This window comes from Zonotrichia leucophrys, chromosome 4, assembly GCF_028769735.1.
Source record: "Zonotrichia leucophrys gambelii isolate GWCS_2022_RI chromosome 4, RI_Zleu_2.0, whole genome shotgun sequence".
In the NCBI taxonomy this organism is placed as follows: domain Eukaryota; kingdom Metazoa; phylum Chordata; class Aves; order Passeriformes; family Passerellidae; genus Zonotrichia; species Zonotrichia leucophrys.
The window spans coordinates 51,104,746-51,128,572 of record NC_088173.1 but is presented as its reverse complement, the minus strand read 5'-3'; the positions used below and the strand labels follow the sequence as shown (position 1 = coordinate 51,128,572).

At 39.1% G+C, this 23,827-nt stretch overlaps 1 protein-coding gene and 1 long non-coding RNA gene across 2 annotated transcripts in view; one reads left to right on the top strand and one right to left on the bottom strand.

Annotated features, from left to right (window-relative positions):
- Nucleotides 1-1,255: 1,255 nt before the first annotated feature.
- Nucleotides 1,256-23,827, top strand: part of SYNPO2 (synaptopodin 2) — a 79,033-nt gene continuing 56,461 nt past the window's right edge. Inside the window, exon 1 of the mRNA XM_064711650.1 lies at nucleotides 1,256-1,488. Within this exon, the coding sequence (XP_064567720.1) occupies nucleotides 1,360-1,488 (129 nt within the window). The 5' untranslated portion in view covers nucleotides 1,256-1,359. The remainder of the gene's footprint in view (nucleotides 1,489-23,827) is intronic.
- LOC135447010 (uncharacterized) lies at nucleotides 1,472-9,659 on the bottom strand. The gene is made up of 5 exons (XR_010439971.1): nucleotides 9,590-9,659; nucleotides 8,875-9,115; nucleotides 4,848-4,965; nucleotides 3,229-3,296; nucleotides 1,472-1,649 (listed from the first exon to the last, which is right to left on the bottom strand). It is a non-coding gene; the product is annotated as an uncharacterized LOC135447010 (long non-coding RNA).

Sequence of the window (23,827 nt, the reverse complement as noted above, 5' to 3'; positions counted from 1 at the left end):
TGAAGTGTTCAGGCTCCTAAAAGTCTGTCTGTTTTTCCAGGAAGAATATTTCAGTTTGACACAAGATCCTGTCTCGACCTTGATATTTTGCCTTTGAAGCATCATTCAAGGGGTCACTTAATTGACAGATGCACTGGATAGATTTAAGCCCTCAGTGGTTACCTGCTGCTTAGATGCAAAGTCATGTAATTTAAGTGATGAGGGTTTCCTGTAGCCCCAACATATCTGACAGCTTAGAACCAACCAAGTGGAAACACTTCAGAGAGGGACTTGAGTGAATTTATACTGTGAGAATCTGTGTCCCAGTACCCTGGGTCCAAAGCAAAAGGTGTTTCTTTCAGAAACTTGTCCGGACATAAAGACTGCTCACCTGCTGAACTCTCCTTTAGAACCAGCATAGTTCAAAATGCAATGTGATTTAAACCAGGCTACTTCACTTTGGGCTGAGGGGATATGAGATAAACCTGTCAGTTTTTAACACCCAGCTAGAGGAATATTCATCCAGTGCTGAAAAATAGTCACCTCTTAAACCATGCCACTGAATTTCTTTTTTTTTTTTTGGTGCTTATAGTAAGGTTCCCCTTTAACAACATAATGCAAACCATTCATTGATAGCATCTGTAGAGGGATCTGATACTTCATTTTACTAATCCCCTTCCCCTCTCTGGTAGGAAAGGCAGCAGGCTGCATAAGAACAGGTATTACTAGGGTCCAACAGTAATTCAGGTCATTACTAAACTGCAGTACATGTTAAACTATACTGAGGCCAGAGAGAACTAGAAAAAGAAGCAATTCTATGACAGGGAAATTACACAGCTTTTCTCCTGCAGTGCTGCAGAAAGTACATGGGGAGTAGAGATGAAAATCCTAAAGCCAGTTCAGTCTAAGTGAATCAGTTATTCAGAGGATGTACATGGTGTTTCACTTGAGATTCTGCTTGGAGTAAAAATGCAAGAAATGGGTAAATTAGAGTTTAAGACATCTGGCACCATTTACTAAAGTAAATTGTCACAGGGAAATGTACACTTCTTTTTGCCGTTGTTTTGATTTAGCTGGCAGGATAATCATGTTCAGAGCCAGCCTTCTCTGCCTCACGGCAGAGTCTCTGCCTGCATTCCCTTCTGCTCCAAGTTCACTTTCTTTACTTTGAAGGTGGGCTGAGCATCGGAATGTGACGCCAGAGTGGGCTGTGCCCTCGGGGCGAGGGAGCCCTTCCCTTCCCCTCAATGACTGCATTTGCCCGTGCAGTACACAGCACAGCAACAGTGTGGTGCTCTGGGTCTCCAGCTCTGCCTGCACACGGATCTGCAGCTCGCTGAACATCTGCAAGCCAAGTTTTTCATGTTCTCCCGCCTGTGAATGCTGCCCAAGTGCACCGAGAAGATGGGCACAGGGGATTATCTCTGCATTGCTATGAGCGGAGGGGCGCCGTGGGGCTTCAGGCTGCAAGGGGGCAAGGAGCACAAGCAGCCTTTGCAAATCGCCAAGGTAGGAGCACGAGAGAAAGATGTTGTTGGAGTTTTGTGGGCACGGATGACAGGAGCACTTTGTTTAAATCCATCCTGCTTCCAGGGCAATGGTGTGGATCTTGTTGTGATGCTTGTTTGAATTTGCTAACGGGTTTTGCAGAGATTCTACAGGTGCTGATTCTGTCAGTTTCAATAAAAAAGGATTATTTTTGGGTAGCTTGCAAATTTTGTTAGATGCTGAATGTTTCACTTGTGACACGATGTGTGCCTTTCAGCTCCTGTTTGCCTCGCTCTCTGGCTCTGAGTGCACTCAGCACATCACAAAACTCAATCTCATATTAGGAAATGCTGCTTCAGTCATCTATTTATGATAGTTTTTCTACTCTGGTCATAGAATAAATACAGCTTTATCATGAGAAAATGTTCTTACTATTTTGGGAATCCTGGAAAGCATTACACTGACTTATCTCTGGTTTTGGAAAGTTATCCAGTCTCAGAAGCAGCTTTAATAGATGCCAAACATCCCCTCTTATATTTCATGAGCAATGCTGAAAATTACTGGACACTTTATAAATTATCTGCACATATAGAAGGAGGGCAAGACAGACAGTAGAAGTTGACAATAAATTAAAAATAGGAACTGGTAGTCTTGCAGCAATAATTTTTCAAAGGTAGTTTTGTTAGAAATCAGTGCTCACTCCAGTGCAACAATGAAGATTTGTCACGGTTATTAAGGCTTATGTAACTGTATGGAGCTGCATTCTGTTCCCTTAGACAAGAGGGACAAATTTTGTCCAGAGCTCTGAGCTCAGCAAAATACCAGAGGCTGAAACAGTTCAGGGACTGATCATCATCCCATGAGCTCTGCCTCGTTAAACCAAGGGAGAGAGTTTAAAATGTGCCTTATCTCCTTCCAGCATCTGGGTAACACACTGCACTGAGTGTGTTTGTTTGACTTTTATATGTGCTTCCCATCAGGAGTTTAGTATTTAAGCTGTAACTTTCTCAGGCTGTCAATACACTTGGTTATTAGTTAACTTTAATTACTGTATCAGTCAACTTGTTCACAAACAGCAGAAACAATAAATAGACCTCATTTTATAGGAGAAGGTGCTTTTAGCTCCTCTGTCAAGAAAAGAACATCTTTCACTATTCTTTTCACTTATTTCCAGCCTATCATATTAATCACATCCAGCAACAAAACTGTGATTTATTGAGGGTCTGAATAATTTTTCTCATTTCCGTTAAGTTTTTTGTTTGTTTTTCCATATGTTACAAAACTTGAATTTTTTTTCACTTTTTTCCTACCAATGGGCAACTGTTGGTGTGCAAGTAAAGCCTTTGAGAACAGATGGCAGTGGCCTGCCATCTAGTGAAAACTTGTAGCTAGAGCTTTAAAATGGTGAGCAACGGTAAGAGGCAAGTGGCCTAGATTACATAAAATCAAAAATAAAACCCACAAGATTCTGACTAAACTTTAGTTTTCCTGATAAAAATGGTCTATTCCAGGGTGAGTTGATTTTTTTATTTTTCATGTTCACATCCTAGACTGGGCCACTTAAGACTGGGTTGGGACTTGAGGTAGTTGTACCTTACTTTATTGTATTTTCAGTAATACATAATATTTTCTAATGGGAAAGTGCCCAGGAAAATATACTCACATTCAGAAAATAATAATATGTATTTTTAGAAAAAAACCTCACAGGTACAAGTTTGTTTTCCTGTGAATGAAAGGGAAGGCTCCAGAGGGGTTGCTTACCTTTGTTAGAGCAGAGGGAAGGGCACTCAGGTACTGGTCATGGGTGGAGAAGGGATTGTGATATAGATCTAAAATGGAGAGGGATATGAAATGAAGGGAAATGAGATAATCCATTAAAATATGTCAGGACACAAAATTCCCAAATTCACACTACCTACTCTTTGATAAAGGAAACATATCCCATCAGCTTTAAAAGCAATAAGTCACTGCCAGAAGCAGCTTTTACCAGTTTTTTTAATGCCTTTTTAAATCGTTTTATTACATGTATAAAGAATATGTAAACCACCTCCCCTCTGCCTAGCTCCTAAAGCATATGTTCAAGTAGCATTCCCACTAAAATCCATGAGTTTTGCCTGCAGTATAAATTATTGTCTTCCATTACCAAACAAAATGTTAATGGAGAGATAAAGACAAACCTTTTACCAAAAAATATCTTGGTACTTTTTCACAAGTACTTTTGCAGATAAAACAGACAATTTTCATCAGCGAATAATTTTACAACCACTAAATTAGATTCAAGACCTTTCAGTACTTTTTAGGTGTGAGATTGCAAGAAATGGATTTTTCTGAACTATGAGAAAAATTCTGCTTGTCTATTTCAAACCCTTATTCAAGATATAAATTTGACTCATTTTCTGTAGACATATAAGACTTTATATTTATTTATATTTAACAATTCTCCTCCTCTAAACCCTGTCTCTTACACCAACTTACTTTGTGAAGTCCAATAGTGTTGCAAATAATGAAAACTTATTTTCAGTTAAAAAGAATTTTCATATCCCATATACTGCTGCAATATAAAATAAAGTATTTTAAATGCTATGTGCAAACGTGCACTGTGCTAAGAAAGTTATCTAATAAATTGATTTTTTTTTTTAAAATTTAATCATGAGTCCAAAGCTAAGGAAAACAGTGGTTGAATGTATCCCTTTACTAAAGCATGTCAGTGCTGTGCTGTAGGATGGCTTTCCCAAAGCAGGAGATGGGAAATCTCAGTGTAGCAGTGACCCTAGAAGGATAAGTATTCAAGATATATAAAAGCTAAGCAACGCATGATGTCCTTTCCATTTTACCATGAGATACATCAAAGAATATTTTTAAATGAATATCATTGTGGTTTTTCTTGAAAATTTCTTTGCAGTTTTTAATTTCAAGTATATAGAAACTAATGGCTGATTTTCTCAACTAGCATTTGAAAGAAAGTCCTGTGACTTTTCCCTTTTAATACTTAACAACAGTTAGCAGTAAAGTTATATCCTTAAAGAAGCATCTCTTCTGCAACAGGTAATTTAATGGAGTTGTCCTATAGATGATTAGATTTATATTTATCTGCAATGTGACTCTATTAAATAATGTTTGCAAGAGAGGTAGATTGTTCTGAGCATATTTGTTACCTGCACCAAATAGTAATTTGATGGACTCACTGTTTGTATCTGTCAAAGTCTTGGTAATTCATGTTTGGCAACTTAACCAAATAGTTCTAATATTTAAGGGAGGCAAATTGCATGACTCTGACCTATAAGCACTTCAAAGGAAATCTAGACCCGTGTAGTAAAAGTAAAAATGAATGGTTGCTTACAAGGAGGCTTCTGCTACTGCTTCCCAAATTGTAGCTTTACCTTTGGCTCAGTAATGGCATGTGACAACTGGCTGCCTGGTCATTTTAGACTTGTGCCCTTGTCCATCAACATGCTCAGATTTCAAGTCTTAGTTTCATCATTTTGGATTCATTGCAACCTGAAACAGAAAGTGAAACTCAAAGACTTGGGAATAACCTGAACCAACAGCGTGAAAAGTAATATCTGAATATGATTACTTAACACGGGATGTAAACAGAGGTGGGCTATGTTGTGCTAGTTTGGCTTTTTCTCTGCATTTATCCAAAATACTTGACACATACAGAACAACAACAAGAGGTTTTCATCAAGCTGATCTCTACACTTTGTCTAGTGGAAAAAAAAATAAGGGAGTGAGAGATGTTAGCACAGTGATTCTCTGGATGCTGAGGTAAGGCAAAACACACCACTGTCACATCTACATGTGCAATGTATGTATCAGCAAACAGCTGGACTATCCACAGAAAACATCACAGCTGCTGGGTTGAAGGAAACCTTTTTGAAGTTGTCATACTCTTAAATTGCCACCTTGCCTGCTCCCACTTGCAGGCAGGTAAAGGAGGTTGGTGAAAGCAGGATCTTCCTCTCCAGTACTGCTGGAATTGCATTTCTGAGCAAGCTGGGGGACGGCTCAGCACTGAGCTAACACCACCCTGCTGATCCCACTGAGTTTGTATCACTTGATATCTTAAGCAGGATTTCAGCACAGCTTTATGCAATAGCAATCAGCAGAACAAGTCATGTTTAAAATGTTCTTTTTTGAACTTTGGCAGCAAAGGAGGGGAGTTTAGAGTCAACCTACATGATTTTAAACACAACTTGCCTTACTTGGCCTGTATTTCAAACTGTTTGTTTAAATTTGCTGGCTAATACATTTCCAAACATAGTTTGTTTTTGCAGCCTGGACAGACTCTTATTCTCAAATTCACCCTTCAGACCATCTGACACAGCTGGTATTTGCTGATATTCGGAAAACCCTGTAAGGCATATTTACATATTCTTTCACACAAGGAGTTATGTGGAAGATTGTGGGTTTCTCCATCTTTTCTGGAGAAGATTTTGACTGCATTACAAGCCTTGACCCAATTTAATAACCAATACATTTTTGCACGTGTTTAGATGACATAGTTCAGCTTGTATTTAAGCAGATTACCAAATTCCATTGACAGAATGGAAGAAGCTGGGCTTTCTAGAGCTTAATTTATTTTGCAAAACAGAGGAACAAAGTAAGGTTCCTCAAATCTAGCTAAAATAGACCACTGTTAAATCACTTTTTTTCTGAAAAATCTGCTAGTGCTAGTTGGAAAGATAATGAAGAAAAAAATCCATTCACCTTACCCAACAAAGGTTTACATGTTCTTCTAAAGGTTAGGGCTCTGTGTTCCCTACTTCCAAGTTTTTGCATTCCAGCCATTGTGCCAGTGGAAATGTTTAGCACTGGAGTCCCATCTAGTTGTTTAAAAGCTGCAGGCTGAACTAGCACACGAGTGTATAGCCCATTTTGGATATACAGGACTACATACCAAGCTGGTTTTGGCATGTTTCCCACAGTATTTAGCCAAATACAAGCATGTTTTGGATACATGGTATTATTCATTTGTGCTTATTTCCAACTGATGCTTTTCCAGCTCTCACGCTAGGCGAGTTTTCAATGGAATAGAATGAACACCATAATTCACACTGATTTAAACTAAACAAACTAAAAAACCAAACAGTGTATTCCTACTAAATAAGTTTAGCTGCTTTGTATAGAGCTTGGCTTCATTTTGTACTTTCTTTGCTGGAAACATTTAAAATACCCTGCAAGACATTATTACTTGTCATTGTTCTGTGTTTTCTGTCATGGCATTCTTATTGTGAATGTGAATGTAATAGTAAGACTTCTGGCCAAGTTCACATTAAAATATCACAACAGGAAATATGATTTACAGAGTCCTCTAGGATTGTGTCTGATTGTTTAAGAGGACACAGTTAACAATTCCTGCATATCATGGAAGGTTTTTCTTTCAAATGCAGAACTCAGTGTTCTTCCTATTTGCAGCAGAAATATTTAGAGCAGAAGTTACTTTAAGGGACCATATTTCATAAGTTAAATGGTTAGCACTCTATAAAGAGAGAAGGATTAGCAGAGATAGCTTCAGCTTTAAGAGGAACAATTCTGTGCATGGAATTAGCCATGCACAGAAATGATAACATTTAGACTGCAACCAGTACTCATGAGCACTGGCTGGAACAAAACTGGCAGTAAAAAAACCCTGGATATCAGCTTGAAGGTTTTAAATTTCAAACCTAATGTACACAAGTTACACTGTGGATTTTTTCCCTTTTCAGTAATTTATCCCATCTGCACCATTTCATTAGAATCTGTGGGCCACAGTCAGTGGGAATTTTAGGATCAGACTAACACACATTTAGACTGGAACACTTCAGTATGCACCAAAATCAAAGTGCTGTGTTTTGGTTACTTGCCAATACAACCTGGTATTGAGCATGAAGGCCAAAAATCTTCAAAACACCTCAGGACCTTGCTCTCAGTGGAGGGCTAAGAACAGTGAAAAGTGGCTGTCTTATTTGTGGCTTATGTGGAAGGTAAATTCTAATAAAAACCTGACTCTAAGCTTGCCAGAGACAACAAGCTTAGACCCCGAGCTCTCTACAATGTTCTGCAGTCCTGGGCACAGCACAAACTGTCCCTCTATTATTTAGCAGGGAAACTGTCTGCAAGTTGTCATTCTGCTTTACAGAAATAGATTTTGAATCCTTGAAGGATCTTTCTTTCTTTTACATCTCCTTCCTACATCTGGGGCTGGGCACTGAATGCATGGGTAACCTTTTGCTTCAAAAGAATTATGTCATCCTGGACTGAGTAGCTGTGGAATCATTATTTTATGAACTTGCCTTTTTGTAAGTATACTTTAGAAATATGGTCCTACTTAGCAAACTGGATGCTTTGGGTTTTGAAGCATGTTTTATATTACAACTGATTAGCAGATGAACTGGTGATGGGTCAAAACTATGAAGAAAGTAGATAAACTGTGGTGTTCTATACTGCTGATTTCATTTGATACCTTCTCCATAGCATAAACATGCCACGTATGGCATAAATTGCTGCAATATTGAATTTCCAGAAAGTTTCTGAAATAAAAATAATGTAAGACACCATATGTCCATTGTGGCTCTTTACAGCAACAGAAAGAAAAGCAAACAGAATGACAGGGGAGCATAATTCAATAAGGCTAAATTTGCCTTTCCTAGCACTCTCTGCCTAATACAGGAAAATCAGGAGCTGTTTGTTGTCTGATGGCAAAAAGATGGCAAAGCTGAAGCTCTCTTTTAAAAACCTAACAGTTGAAATTTCACTAAAGGAAGCCTTAACAGAGGAGCTACTTTTGAACCCATGAACTCATTGGGAACTTTGCCATTGACTTCAAAGGGCAAAGGATTAGACCTTAGTATGTATAATATAGTGCAGTTATTTAATTAGAAGCAGATATCATGAATAAAAATCCTCATTGGGAAGAGTGTAGGAGATTTTTTAATAGATCTATTTAGCACAGCTTTCTGTGTCTAGTAGAAGTCACTTCCTTCTAAGGAACAAAAAACCACCTTAGATTTAGGGTATTGTGATAACACGGTTACATAATGCATTTTTTATTCAAGTTATTTGGTAATTATTTGATATATTTCTTTTCCAATCTGTTTTGGAAGTCTGTGTGAGGACAAAGATACTCACATGAGCTGAAGGCCTTTCAATTTGCTTATTTGTAAGAGAAAGAAATGATTGCTAATAGTGCAGAGTAGACTGACATCACTAGGAACTAGAAGCCATGAATTCAAGGACTGATAATATATCAGTGTAAGCTAAGGAAAAAGTTTAGGCAGTGGCCATATCCCTCAGTTGCAAACGTTTACTGGTTGAAGGCACTCCTTGTAACTGCCCTCTCACTTTCTTTAGCTCTGCCAGCAGACTGACCTGTTGGATGAATGGTATTCCCCAAACAATTCAGATTTCAGGGCTTTGTTCACTCACCTCATTTTGCCTGACAGCTCAGGCAACACTCCTAGGAGCAGTTTATCTGTCAGGTTTGAAGTGCAGAAGCCTCCAGATGAGGAGAGGAAGGAGGAAAGGGAGAGGAGCGCCAGGCAGCTGGGGGTGACACTTTTCCAGCAGGCACAGGTGTGGCTGGACAAGTCTGCACCTCTTTGACACACCCATCTTGTAAATGTGTCTCCAACAGTTTAAGTGGCATCCCTTTGGAAATGCTTGGCATCTGTAAGAAAAGCACCTCCATAGAGAATTGTGCAACAGTAACTGCAATTGTTGTCTGTGCCTGTGTAATAGGAGGTGTTCCCAAGATGTGCTGCTGTCTGTTGTCATTATATTGCAAGAGTTCTGTTGTTGTTACATTGCAAAGGTTCCACATCACTAGAGTTTCGTGCCTCCTTGGTGTTTCTCACAGGCAGCTCCTCTAAGCACTGACTCCTCCTTCTCCTCACAAGAACCAACCAACCCACTCTTTTATACCACTGTTATTATTGGCCACAGCTGTGGCCTGTTAAAGTCAGGCCTGCTCCTAATCTTTACTAATTAACCCAGCTGCAACTCTTTAGGGGTTAAGATTACTTTCTATACTACCTTTATTTACTTATATTCTATCCCCCTACAGCCATCAAGGGGAATCACATCATGAGTTCTGACATCTTTATTCACCCACCACCACTGAAACAGTCATCTCTCTACTTACCTTTCTAAATTCTCATCTTCTCTGCCAGGAATTCTTGCTCTGCTTTCTCTTATTCTCTCTGTAGTACTTCTATTTAAATACAAAAGTGCAGCTACTTACTGAAACATCAGTTTTAGTGAATTCACTGCAAACTGTGGGAAAAAATGCCTCTGACTTCAAATCTTGTTATGTGGTTAGAACAGTTCCCATCACTTCCAGTGATTTTCCTTTGGACTGAAGGAAATACAGGAAACTTTCTACTTTCATGAGCTCTCTCAGCACAGAAATCTCTGAGCTACTAGAGCTTAACAGATGTGGCTAGAATAGAGTGATCAGCATTTTGTTCCACAAATTACATTTTCCTATTCTGCAGAGCTCACTTCAAAGGCCAGCTGCTATAAGCCACTGATTTAATTACAGAGGATGCATATGGAAGTAATCTGAAAGGGATAAATAGCTTTCTTTATTATCATATATTCATAATGAGCTTTCTGCATGCTGAAATAATACTTGCAGGATGGATAGTGTAAGACTTGCTTGCAAAATCCTTCAAATTAGGAAAAATATCTTAAGCATGGATGTTATAAGCAAATTCCAACATGTGAAGCTATTTAATGCCTAAGACCCTCATGAAGGAGCAGCTGTTAGACATCATTCATAGAAAAAGAGACCAAAGTTTGAGAATTTTTGGCTTTCCAAAAAAAAAAAAAAATATATATCTAGGAAATTAGAAGTATTTTACCTAAATTGTCAATTAGCAGAATAAGTATGTTATATATATACTTTTATATATCTATAGGTAATATCATATATGCTGATCAATATAAAATAAGCCATTCACAGAAGTAGAGAGCTTCATTATAGAATGCATAGTAAGATTACATAGCTTTTGAAACAAAATTTTAGTATTAAAGTTGTTATCTCATAGTATTCACACTGTTAGTCAAAGCCAGTCTTTAGATGCATTGTGCATTTTTGGGGGTATCTGAGGGAAGGTACCTGATATTAGAAAACCACAACTAGAACACTGTTTCCTTTGGAGCCCCCAGTCCCCTTGGTAAATGAATTTGCAGTGTGCCACTTTAAATAATCACCTTTTCGTGATATTGACATTATTGATTATCACTAGATGGTGCTCTTCACAATCCCCAAAATCATAGGCAAGTGAACATACAGACAGTTCTACCTTGGAGAAGTTTTCATTGAGAGGTTTAATGGTTTCTTACCAAAGCTGAAAGTATTCTTTGGCTCAGCTCCCCTCAGACCACGTAGCAGAATTAATGCCCTCAGGAAAATTTGTATATAAACCAAGTCAAGAATCACAGAATATCAAATTAATCAAAATCATAACATCAAATTAGTAATTCCAAATCTTCTTTTCACTTCTACTTATAAGTCCCTAAACACAAATAAAATGTAATCCCCTTAAGGAGGGCTCCATAAATTTGTACTAGGGTTTGACTTGTGGTTTCATAACACTACAGTTCGGACAAATTTTGATCTTAGAAAAAACATGACTAAAAATTATTTCAGTAGTATTGCAGAAGAGGGAAGCAGCTGTAATCCTTTAAAGAGAAAACAAAAGTGTTTCTGCATCTATTATGAACATAAACAGTAATATTATGAGCATTGAATAGTAATATTACACACAACCATTGTGTGTACGTGCAGCAAAATAACAATTAAAACGAGTAGAAAAAATATTATTATCTCAAACCTCAGTTCCTTGGAGCCCAATATGACGACAGCCTGAGTAGACAGGGCTGGGAGCCCTGGAGGTGTAAGAACTCTCCCAGGTCTTGCATCCAATTTAAAACAAATTTTGAGCTATATTAAAATGGTGTTTTTAATAAATTCCTCATTATCCTTTCTCTGCCCTCACTTTTAGTCATGAATTCAGTCTGTAACACTAGCTCTTCATTTTACTACTTTGATTAGGAATAGACTAACATGAAGTACACCAAATCCAAGACTGCATCATTGGCTGGCCATGGTGTTGGGAATCAACCTGAGTTTTGCAGCTTAAGCCCATTTTTACTCAAATAGTTTAAAATTAACAGATCAGTAGTACAAGTGTGATATAACTTGATATAACTAAATTTTTCATGGTTGAATCTTCCTTTCAAGGGCCCTGATGCAGCTCCTAAATATGCTACATTTTAAAGTCAGTTTCCACATCCCCAGGATAATGTTACCAGAGCATTTCAGATTTCATGACACAATTGTGACTACAGAAGGGGTTTGACTTTAAAACCTCTTGTCATTCTGTTTCAGTTTTCTTCCTCTATATTTACAGGAACAGTGAGAAACAATCCAATGAATCTTAATGTAGTGAAAGACCCATGAATGCTTCTTTTTCTACATTGGCAAGAACAGTACAAAGGCTACAATAATTAAGCCTGAGGAGGTAGTTAGGCCTGTGGCCTGTCATTTTTTTAGAGTTACACTATGAACAAACAGAGCACTGAAATGAATGGCCTGAGAACAATAGTACCCAGCCCTGTACCAGCCTCCTGGGTCACTCACTGCTTGTTTGCTCCCAGGCCTGATTTGCATAAGAGGCCTGGAAAAGTTGCAGAGGCTGGGAATTAGCACAAATTGATATGGGGTGCTATTGACTCAGGCAAAAACTAAAGATGCACTGACCTGTTCAAATCAGACTCGCATTCGGGCCTCCGGATTCCTGCATCATCCAGTGCTGAAGAATTAAACCCTGGCATGGTTCAGCAGCTGCTGGGCCCTGGGATAAAAATAGACAGGCAGAAATGGGATCATTTTGGCATAATCAGCTGCAACTGCAGAGGGTGGGAAGGAACCCTTCCTCTTGTGGGAAATGCCTTCTTTTTGGCTGTTTGGGTGTTGCTGTAGGCAACGGCATGGCAATGGAGCTCACCTAAAATGAGAGCCAAACCAATCCTTTCCCCAAAACATTTTACTGATCCAAATACTTTTTTAAAGGTTGAAAAATACTTACTGTTCCATGTTTGTGGGCAGGTGTGTTCCATCAGGAGCAAGGAATGTGATTTATTTCAGGGAATGGATCCGATGTGCCAGATGCAGAGCCAGTGATGCACGGCTGTAGGAGTTACCTATTGCCTCAGCCCCACGCAGTGCCTCTCTTGTCTGATAAACACCTAAAAAGCTTCTTCCAACAGCTGGCCATCAGATCATTATGACAAGAAAGGATATGTTATGAAATGCTCTCTGCTTCTAAAGGTCTGTGGTACTACAGAAACCAGTGTCCACCCATAAGGATTCATATAACCTCATGTTATACCGGCATGTCCCTTAAAGCAAAAATTGCACTTAGGCCCAAGTAAGTTTAGTTTCATTTAAAAGTTTTCACGAACTTCTGGATTTCTTCAGCTTTACATTTGCAAGATGCTCTCAGGCCAGACATTTTCATGTGCTTGGGTTTCCTTTTGGCCATTTAACTTGGCTCACAGAGGCCTTTTGTACCTCTAGTTTCTCCAATATTTGAACACATTTCGTCCCACCCTAAAGCAGTATCTCAAATACGGATCCTGACACTACTGCACTTGGCTGGTTTTGAGTAGTTTCTCCCATGCTAAAAGAATGCACAATCCTCTCCATCACAGCTACATTAAAATGCTTTTGCTGTGCTTTTTCAATTAATTGCCTAAGTTAATAAGAAAAAGGTAAGTTTCAGGGCAAAATAATAGTGAGAAAAGGAAACTGGACACTGATTCTAACACTGAACTTAATTTATGGAGGTGTGGCCCCTGACATATTTTTAAAGACTACACAATCCTTAAAAAGTGTGCTTCCCAGAGAAACTTGAGGAGATACCAGCAGTTCATATAATAGGAGCTTTCTCTCAAAATTCTATTAGTAAGAGGTGTCAGCAAAGTCTTCTGAGGCAATCTGACTCAGTTTATCACCTTTTAGATGAAAAAAAGCACTGTACATGTTCACATTCCTATTCAGTTGTTTAAAAGGTCACTCCTGATCTTCAGTCAGTTTTTAAATTACTCCTTACATCACCAGCATGCTGAAAACTGTGGCTATAAGAGTTTCTAAAAAAGCTAAAATCAGTGCCATATGATAAGGAGTTATACAACCTATCCATTTTCAATGTACATAGTAATTTGAATTATCGGGAAGCACCTGTTCAGGAAACAAATACAAAATTACAGAACCAATTCACATATAAATGTCTTTCCAGTTAATACCTGTGCCTTCACGTTCCTCCTGGCTTCTACTCCTTTTGTTTGGTGCTTGGCATTTGGGAAAACGCTGCAGATCAGGGCTGACTTAGACATTACCAGGGGCTTCCTTACACTCTTTGGAAAATTCACCCTAAGCTGTCATATTGCCAGGTGTTCCTTCAGACTGCCTTTTCTCCCAGAAATAAGCTCTGAAAGCAGCACAGTGCATTTGAGAGGAGAAGGCAGTGATGTCCATCTCCTCTCCCGCTTTTGGATCCTGGTTTAAAGTCAGTATGTGACCTTTGCTGGGAGTTGACACACTTTCCCCAGGGAAACATCACATGGCGGATTTTGGATTTGTAGCTGCCAGTCTTAATTTCAGAAGCACGTACAAAAGGTGCCTCTGAATTGGTACAAGATGCAGTTATTTGGTGATTTTTAGACTGAAAACTGCATAGGAAAGCGAATCATGAGGATGTGGCACTGTTTAGGATTTGAACACAGTAAGGTTACTTGGATATTCCACAACAATGCAGCCAAGTCAGATGCATCATTTAGTAGTTGAAAAATATGTAGGAGATCTTGGAGCAAAGTTGGAGCAACAGTAGCCACACAAAATGAGAAGGGATGCTGCTATGCTGGAGTAATACAGCTTGGGCTAGCTGGAATATTTCTGTGACCATGTTGGGGTGAAAGCTGACAGCAAGCAGGTTTTTTATGGCCATGTGTTAATCTTCTTGGGCAGGATAAGTTATTAACTTAAATCCTCAAAATAAGCAGCTCTTTCATGTGCACCTATATTTTCCAGATGTATGATACAGTCAAGATTATCCTGTGCATTTGCATGTGCTTGTTTCTTTCGTTGTTATTTTTAGAAAATTCTTTAAAATTATTATTATTCTAACATCTGAGTAAGATTTGAAAATATTTTTTATTTTAGTCTCATAGCATTTTCCTGTTATGTTTCTTAATCCTTATTTCTATTATTTTAAGTTTTGGAAGAGACCAGGATTTAATTTAATTAAGCAAGTAGGAATTTTGTCCTAGTTTTCACTCATTTGAGGGATTCAGCAACATCAGTTTTATCTGTCACATTTAGCAGTACGGTTTTATAAAAATTACATCCATGCTAAAAATAAAAGCTGGATATAAACATAAATAAGAGCACTTCAAATGGGGGTGTTTTTCAAGGCCCTTCCTCCTTGACAGAACCAGTGGTGCACAAAGCCAACACTGTGTGTTCAGCACGAGGCCATTCCCTGCTGAGTCCATCCCTCAGCGATCCTGACAAGAAATGTGCACCTGCAGCTTCTGACCCTCTGCGGGAATCTGACTTCTAAAAAATATTTTCAACTAAACTTCCAACTCATGCCTATGATCTAATGGCATCAGTTGGCCTGCATCCCTTTGCTCTGTGAAAGGTTTGTTAGGAAAACATGACTTGAGCTCCAGAAGGAGCACATCTGGCAGGGCTTGATATAGCATCGATGCATTTCATCTTCTGTCTGTGCAACTGCAGCCTTGCCTTAGCAAATGTCCTAAAGCTGGCACAGATCTTAGACAAAGACCAGGAAAGTATTTCAGGATCTATCTGGGATGAGAGATGCCATATTATGTTTGGGTTAATATATAAAAATAATAATTCAGAGGAAGACAATGAAATAAAATCATAAAAACGTATGCCAAGAGTCTGCTTGAAACAATACTCCAGCTTCTTATATTAAGAATTGTCAAAAATGGCAGCATTAAAAACAACTCCAACTGGCTCCTTCCCAAGCTCCATGCCTTTTGGATTTCCTTAAAAATTTCAATCTACAGTTTCTGAATAATGCAACCATTGTAATTCAAGGACGCTCCCCTGCTGGTTTTGATTAATTTATTTAAACAACACAGAATAATTCTGCTGTAACTCCTCTGGTAACATAAATCCCTTTTACAAAGGATTCTGTTGTTTCCATCTCTCTAATAAACTACAGTGTCAGGGGTTCAGAGCTAAATGGATGGCAATACAACTTTAAAAATTCATCTCTGCTTATGTGTCTGAATTAATATCTGGTTTGTGTCCCCTTCAACCTTTGACTAATTTATAACTCTATTCTTACCTTCCTACAGAAGTAACAGATCCATTGAAATAGTTTAATTTGCATGCAATCACACATTTTATACTTTAAAAATTAATATCTTGAAAACAATGCCACATATCTTAAAAAAAAAATCCCAGTAGCCCAACTTTTTAAAACTTACGGTGGTTCTCCTGACATATGCCACTTTCCTTAGAGTACCAGCCACTGGAACCTGGTTCTTACCCGAGTTCCAGCTTCCATTAAAATTAGAATAAATTTCTGAATGCCCTGGATTGCAAAGTAATCCCACCCTCAAGAGAGAAAAAACCCAAGTAGTAAGTAATCCCAAGTTTTTAATGTTTTATTCTTTTTTCATGTGGTACGAGAGAAACTGGCATTTGCTGGTTGCAGAGCTAATGGAATAAACCCGGCAACACCACGGTCTGAGAACAAAATGCCCAGTGAGGACACTTAAATACCTGTTACAGTTTCTAGGAACAGAAATGGAGGAGCACAACAAAGCTGCTATTAAAATTACAGTGGCTTTCTGAGGTCCATAGATTGTCACAGCAAATTATGGCATGCAGATATTTTCCCAAATCCTAAGAGCATATGTATTGTCTAGCATTCAAGCAGCATGATTCCTTTTGGGAACCACACAGCACTTGAAAAGAAATTGCTGTTAGCTTACTTATACAATTAGATACTCTTGAACTGTTTCCATTTCACATAAATATTAAATACTCCTTTGTTTAAACTAATCGATTTTAAAATAGTCTATGAAAGGAAATCAAACAAATGTCAAGCTGTTTCTTACAGATTTCTGGTAAGCTTGCTGCTCATTTGACATGTTGCATGTGTCGTTTCAACAATGCCCTTATGTGTGAGTGAATATACAGATGCTTTAGGCTAACATTAAACAATGTTCTATAGCTAGCGCTGTTTTTGTAGTCCAAATAAAGTAGGTAGTGTTTTTATAACTATCAATTCTTGGGTTATGGAGAATGTCTTCAAATAGAAACAGAAAGAGGTTTATCTTTACAAACAGGTCTCATTCCCTTAAAAGGAAGTTGTTCTTTTTTTTCTGCTGCTTCTTTGGAGAACTGACTACAAACTGGGAATGGTTATTGTATGAGTCATTTGGGAAGAATAGCTACAGTGTAAAAAGTTCAGAAAGGATTTTTAATAAAACCAAACCAAATTATCTTCTCTTTTGGGCATGATAAGGATAGTTTGAAAGAGCAAAATATGAAGTTTTTCAGAATGCTGTAACTCAACCTAATACTGCAGTGTTTTGAAGAGAAGGGGGAAAAGGTCAGCAAAGACTAAAACATTCTGCCCTAGTTTCAGTTCTATAGATAAGACAGAAATCCCTTTTCTTCAGGAAATTTTATTTACTTTATTCTGGTCTGGTCTAGTCTGGCAGTGAGCTCCTGCATGCACCCAAAAATCACTGGCTGCCAAAACCAGACATGGAGCTGGGGAACGATCTCCTACTCAGCTGTGGGGCCAGTGGGACTTTGCTGCTGCAGCCCATGCACTCAGGCACTTGGGAATCCCCCCAAACACCAACACTAGCAGCTAAACTGTTAACAATTATAATGTTATTCCAATAAAACAACACCGGTGCTGTGCACAGTAGAGACTGCAAATAACACAAGGAAATATTATTGCATTATTCCCTGCAATGCCACAAAGGATACAATAGTAAAGTTAGGACAGAAAAACTGCTGTTAATGTTTATGATTCTACATCCTTTCCTTACAGCCCTCATCTTAGTTTTTCCCAGTTTTATAAATGAAATCATGTCTTCAGCATGCCACTTACTGTTTTACTTCTCTCAGTGCTGCAGCATTTGAGTATCCTGCCTTTCAGGGGTAGAAACTGGGGTTATGTCTCATAAAGCAAAGTTTTAACAGGGTTTGTTAACCCTGTTATCATCTTAGGAACATGCACTGAAAAGTGCAGGCTTGCTCATGCAATAGCTGGGTCAGAGATGCTGGCTGTTTAGCAGGTACTCCATGCAAAACATGGAAAAATGCTATTTTCTTTGCAAGTTCAGCACTAGTTATTTGCATATTGCTAATCCAGCAAGAGAATTTTATAAAATTTTTTTCCCTCTCCTTTGTGTATATACAATATAAAGGAATTTTTCCCTTGTAGTCAAGCCACATTCCCTTAAATTTCAGACTATTAGGTGGGTTTTGTCCCCAGGTTCATTTCCAATGTTGTCCATTTATATAAAGTTTCCCAAAATGCTAGTAGAAATTTTTTTATCATTCTCTCATGCTTGAGGCATTATGAAACTTTTCCCTGAGTGTTTCTCCTAAGATTAGTTCAACTGAGGCTGAAGTTTATAGAAAGTGACCAAGTGATTTCAATGGGAGTTTCACCTTTGGAAAGCAAAATCACAACTGTAATTTGGCAAGGCTATTGAGGTATCTGGACTCCCATTCCTAGGAATTTTACAGGAGAATGCTGAATATTTCAAACTGCCATGAGGCTAACAGCATTTGAATCTTCTGAACATAGCTAGAATGTCCTGCACTCTTCAAGACAAGTTTTTTAAAAAAAAGCTTCAAAACCCTCTTCACCCCACTTCCAGCTTGCTCATGCTGGACCATTTGGGAATGCTCTGGGCCAAACAAAGCTCACAGATGTGTCACAAGCACTCAGTTCTTTCTGCAAACCCAGAAATAATGACTCTGTGCTTTACAGTCTAGCCCAGGTTTTACAGTGGAGCTTAGACATGCACTGCTGATGCTTTATGAGGTACCTTTGATGGTGGGAGATCTCCAGGCAAAGTCAAAATTTACCACTGCAGTAGATTGTGGATAGACAAATGATAGAATTTGGCTATTTTAATAGATTTAAAATATATATACATATTTTACAAATCTCACATTTTAAAAACACGTGGGTGAAGCTGTTGTTGATGCTGCTGCTGTCCCAAAGTGCTGTTCATTGTGGGGACCTCGGAGGTTGCTATTTGGGAAGGGTCCTGCTGCTGGGAATGGGAGGCCAGCTGGGACAGGAGGCTCATTCTTGACAATAGTCTGGAGAGTGTTCTGCCTGATAATGAGGGGAGTGATATTTCAACAGGCTGCAGAAGAGAGCCTGCAGTGCCTCTTTTAAAGGCCTGCCCTGGACCTGGTTGCCAGGGAGCTGCAGGAGGGTGAAGGCTGGCAGCAGAGAGGGAAATAATTCAGCTGAATTCAATTAGAGTGCATCAGTAGAACAAAGTGAACTATTAAAATAAACAGTTTCCCTAAATCAGAAAGGGTTATGACCACAGAAATTGGAGCCTTTACAGATTTCTTTACACCATATTGAGCTATTCATGCTTTCTGACATGAGCCACTGCATTGCACAGTTGCAAATGTGCTGAGGAGGGGACTGGGTTTAGGCTGGCACATGTGGCAGGGACCCACCTCGGCCATCTTTGAGAATCACAGATACAGCAAGGCACTGCTTTGCCCTCAGACTGAGGAGCTGCTGCCTTGGTTTGTGATCAAAGGGAAGCAGCAGGAGCAGCAGCAGAGAACAGGACTGAGAGCAAACCCTTCCTTCCCCCTTCTGCTGAACACCTGCAGAGAGGGCAAGGGTTCCTCGGGTGGAATGGCTCCAGATTTTCCAAATATCCTGATCAAACCTGACCAGGATATAACCCTAATGGAGTAGAAACAACCCAACACTTTGCTAATGCCTTCGGATATCCTGGATCCATTTTCCTCTAAGTGCTACCTAATTGATTTAATGAGAGCAATTTTCTTGATTTAAAAGGAAGCATCCTGAGTATTTCCTGGACTGTAGATTTAATTTGTTTGGCATTGGTATAGGTATTCATCAGCCAGCAAACACCTAGTATTTATTTCTAACAGCCACTGCACTTCATACTAAAGGCAGAGATTTAGGAAGAAACTGGGTGTGAGAAAGTGCTGCTTGCATTGAGACAAGTGGGCTCTTTGAGCAATACAGGAGTGCATTTCCCTGCTGCTGAGACTTCCCTGATGGCAGCTTTTGCAGATACTCATGTCTATGTGAAAAATCAAAGTGAAAAAACACAGTAATGCACAGCAATAGCTATGAGAAGAGCACCTACTGCAAGAGATTGCTAGCTCATATATTCAGAGCAATAATACAATGTTCAGCAAAAACAACAGAAATACTTACAAGTGAAATAAAGAAGTACTTTGGCTTTTAGGTGGTATTCTCAAATTATGATTTCCTGCCTAAAAGAAAAAAGGATAATAAAGATAAACACAAGGCAATGACAAGAAATAAAGGAAACAATCCTATCAAAAATGACAGGGCAGGAAGCATCATACATTTTGTATATGAAAAAAGACTCCAAAGGAAGTGTCGTGATAGTCCATAAAAATGTTACCTCAAACTGCTGTGGAATTTGCAGTTGAGCTCCCATTTCCTTCAAAGCTTGAAAATGACAAGTTCCTGTAAAGCAGCCTCCTCAAAGTTGCAAAGGCCAATGGTTTAGTTTATATTTTTCCTACTGCAGAGCAAATGACTGACAGAGGTCAAGCACACAACTTGAAAGTAAAGTCCTTTCCCCAAGTCCCTTTCCTGTTGTTGCCTCCACTTAGTGTTCCACTCTCTTGGTTTCTGAGTTCTCCTATGCATTAGCTGGCAGCCTCAGCTCATAGCAACACAAATTTACACACAGCACCATCAGAATTCCAACTTGGTGTATTTTGAAAGCCTAAATTTAAACCAACCCTTATGGAAGAAAACTTATCAGATACTTTTGCTGGAGGAAAATCTCCATGTTCATAATATAAAATATCTTTTGCCTGCCTCTTTTGCACTCAGGAGCAGAAACCTAAATTGTTTGAAATGTTTTTTTCTTCAACTAATACCTTTTTTGGTTATGGACCAGTGGTGCTGACAAATATCCAGCTCTTGCCAGGAGCTAAACTACTAAATGTCAATCTAGTCCATTTTTGACAGTACACATGCAAGATACGGCCACAGCTGTAAAACAACATTTTTAGCATGCTCCTTAGAATAGCTGAAATCAAAACTGCAAGAGAAAGCACAGCCAGTTTCAAACCTCGGTGTATAACAGCAATAATTATTTCTGAAAAAAAAAAAAAATAGCCTGGTGCACAGAACAAGGGTAACAACAAGTTCTATTAATCAAAGTGTACTCTAGTGGAGTTAAAGATGGAGTACAAAACACAAAATCAGAAATATTACTCAAATTTCCTAGTTTGACCCATTTTAAACTCCTGCAATGTGGGTGAGAAGTCTGTAATATTTTGTGCTTATACATTTTGAGGCATTTGGATGCCAGGACCTAATTCTTAGCTTGGGCCCAGGATTGCTCCAGCAAACTCATTTCAGCAACACCAAGTGTAGTTTTCATAGTGATGTGGTCAGCAGAACTGATTAATGGCAATGCAACGTGCTGAAGGGCTCCATTGGAAGAGCTGGTTCCAGTAATTATTGCAGCAGCTACAAAGAGCTGATGAGGGGCAGGGATGAGTTATGAATCCACACAGAAGAGTCCCAGATTAAAGCCCAGGGCCTAAACTTATGAGTCAGATACAGCTTTTTCTGGAAATAGCTAGGATTTGGGTTTCCAACTACTGCTCTTACCTGCAAATCTGCCTTTATCACAGCTGAGTTAAGTGGATCAGTTCTGAACACATTTTGCAGTCAGAACCTCATCTAATGTCTCACTGTCCCTCATTCCTCTGTGGGCTCTGGCACCCACAGTGTGCTCCTCTGATTTCCTTTTGCACAGACACATAAGCACACAGCTTCCACCCCTGAATTCTACAACGGTAACTGGATAATTATCCAGTTAATTGGATAATTCCCTTGGTCTAGGAAGCTGTCTTCAAACACCTCATATTGCTTGGTCTACCCTAACTCCTAACCTGGGCCCTATTTTCTTCTGCTCTCTCCTTTGTTTTCTGGTTCTTTTCTTCTAAATCCTTCGACATACACCAGCTAGATCAATTCTGACATCAGCTGGGCTGTTAGGGTTGTCTTTTTGGTCATTTCTACCAGGGGATACAGCTCCACTGTGCTTCCCCCTGTTTAACGGCATAGACACATCTTTCCTGGCACTTCCATTCCTTCATCTGTCAGGTGTTTTAAGGAAGGGAACTCAACAGGCAGGTTTGAAAGAAACCATTCCAGGTACTGGGAAGCCCTGATGCAGGATGAATACAAAAGTTCAGTCTGGGATTGTGAGGGTTATCAAACAGGGAAGAACAGTAACTGCAATGTATTAGCTGCTTCACTACAAACACTGTGTGCACAAGAAGATGTAAATGATGATAGCGCTAGATTACACTTGGTTCACAAGCCTTCAAACATACTCAGTATGAAATTCTTTCTCATTTATGCAGCTGAGCAAATTTACTTCAGCCAGCAGGTGGGGGGGGTCTAAGAAAATTGTTTGGACTATAGAACAAGGAGGCATCTGCACAGCTGAAAGAGCTTTGAAGACATGCCAAATTTATTTGGGGGTTTTTGTCTCTCAATAAGGTTAAAGGTTTTCTAGAAAAATCCTAGTATTACTTCTAGTCCTTACACTAAATAAACCCCAAATGAAAACAGCATCAGGGACAGCCATAAAAGAACTTTTATGGCCCTACAGACAAGGTGTCCCAAAACAGAAGAGTATACAAATGAAACATTGAATAATTTACATGTTTTCTATTCAAACAACTATCAGCCAAACACGTCTTTAAAAGTGTTGATATGAAATACAGAAGTTGCCTGTTCCCAGCAAAAATCACCTATAGATGCTTGCAAAGAGCAACATCCTGTTACAGGATGCTATTACTATTATGCTTCAGTACTTAACTAGCCTTGGCAGGCAGAAGGAAAAATAAAAATCTACTCACGTTCTGGCAATCTACTGCATGCTGCATTTTAGAGCATTGCCATGCAACCATCTTGTCCTATTTAGGAAATTTTTCTGTCTAGATTTCTTTGTCTGGATTCAATAACGTAACTGCAAGCTGATCCAAAATGACAATGAGCTTCATTCCAAGGGCAGTAGGAGAACACAGGCACAAATGCTGCTCCACTGCTTGTCCATAAGGAGGATGCAAAGGATCTGTTAGGCTCCTAAAGGAAGAAGCCTCTTGCTGGCACCTTTCAGGCAGAATTTGTTAGTATTGCTGATTTGCTACATTTGTACACAACATAGTAAAGTACATAAATCTCAAGATCAAATTCTCACACAACAAAATGTTCTAAGCATGAAGCTTGGAACAACAGGATTGTATTCAAAGCTTGGGTTAAAAAAGATAGCAATTCCTCTTGTGCAGCTAAATTTGGAAAACAAGTGATCCCAAGTGTGCTCTGCAGTGGTTTGTGGGCTTCTTTAAGAACATCATGCTACTCAGTGCAAGCCAGGCCCCAATACCCCATTCCTCAACAGTGGGCATTGGGGCTCCCTTGCTTAATAAGTGGAAACACTGGAAAGGTGTTCGGTATTTTCCTTCTGTTTTCTCTGTCCCCCACATTACATAAATCCAAATTTTCAATTTAAGATCACTAGAGATTCAAATTCAAATAACCTTAAATGTGCAAATACCTTTTGGCCCTATCTAGACAATTTCTTGGCCTCCTCCTTTTATGATAGTTCTTCATCATTAAATCTTTTGTGTCAAGAGAGGTAACTGGAAATTCCAGGCTTCCAGTTCTCTGTTCAAACTTGATTTTAAATCTCTGTAGGATGCAAGGGGCAAAGCACATTTCTTTATGAATCCCAACTGGAAGCTGTGCTGTTAGATCTCCTGTGGCCACTGTGGGGGGGATGGCTCCAGTGCCCACAGAGACATCCAACAATCCCCTTGCTAAGAAACTGGACAAGTAACCATTGGTGCAGGATCACACAGAGTGCTGTCATATGTTACTGCACTCTTGTCTTGGAGCTTTTTCTCCTCGGATGAGTTCATTTTTTAATCCTAACATGAATTTGACACGATTTTTGGCCAAAAAACAAGGCTAGTTCTGTGCCAGAAAAGCCCAGGATAAATGTGTCA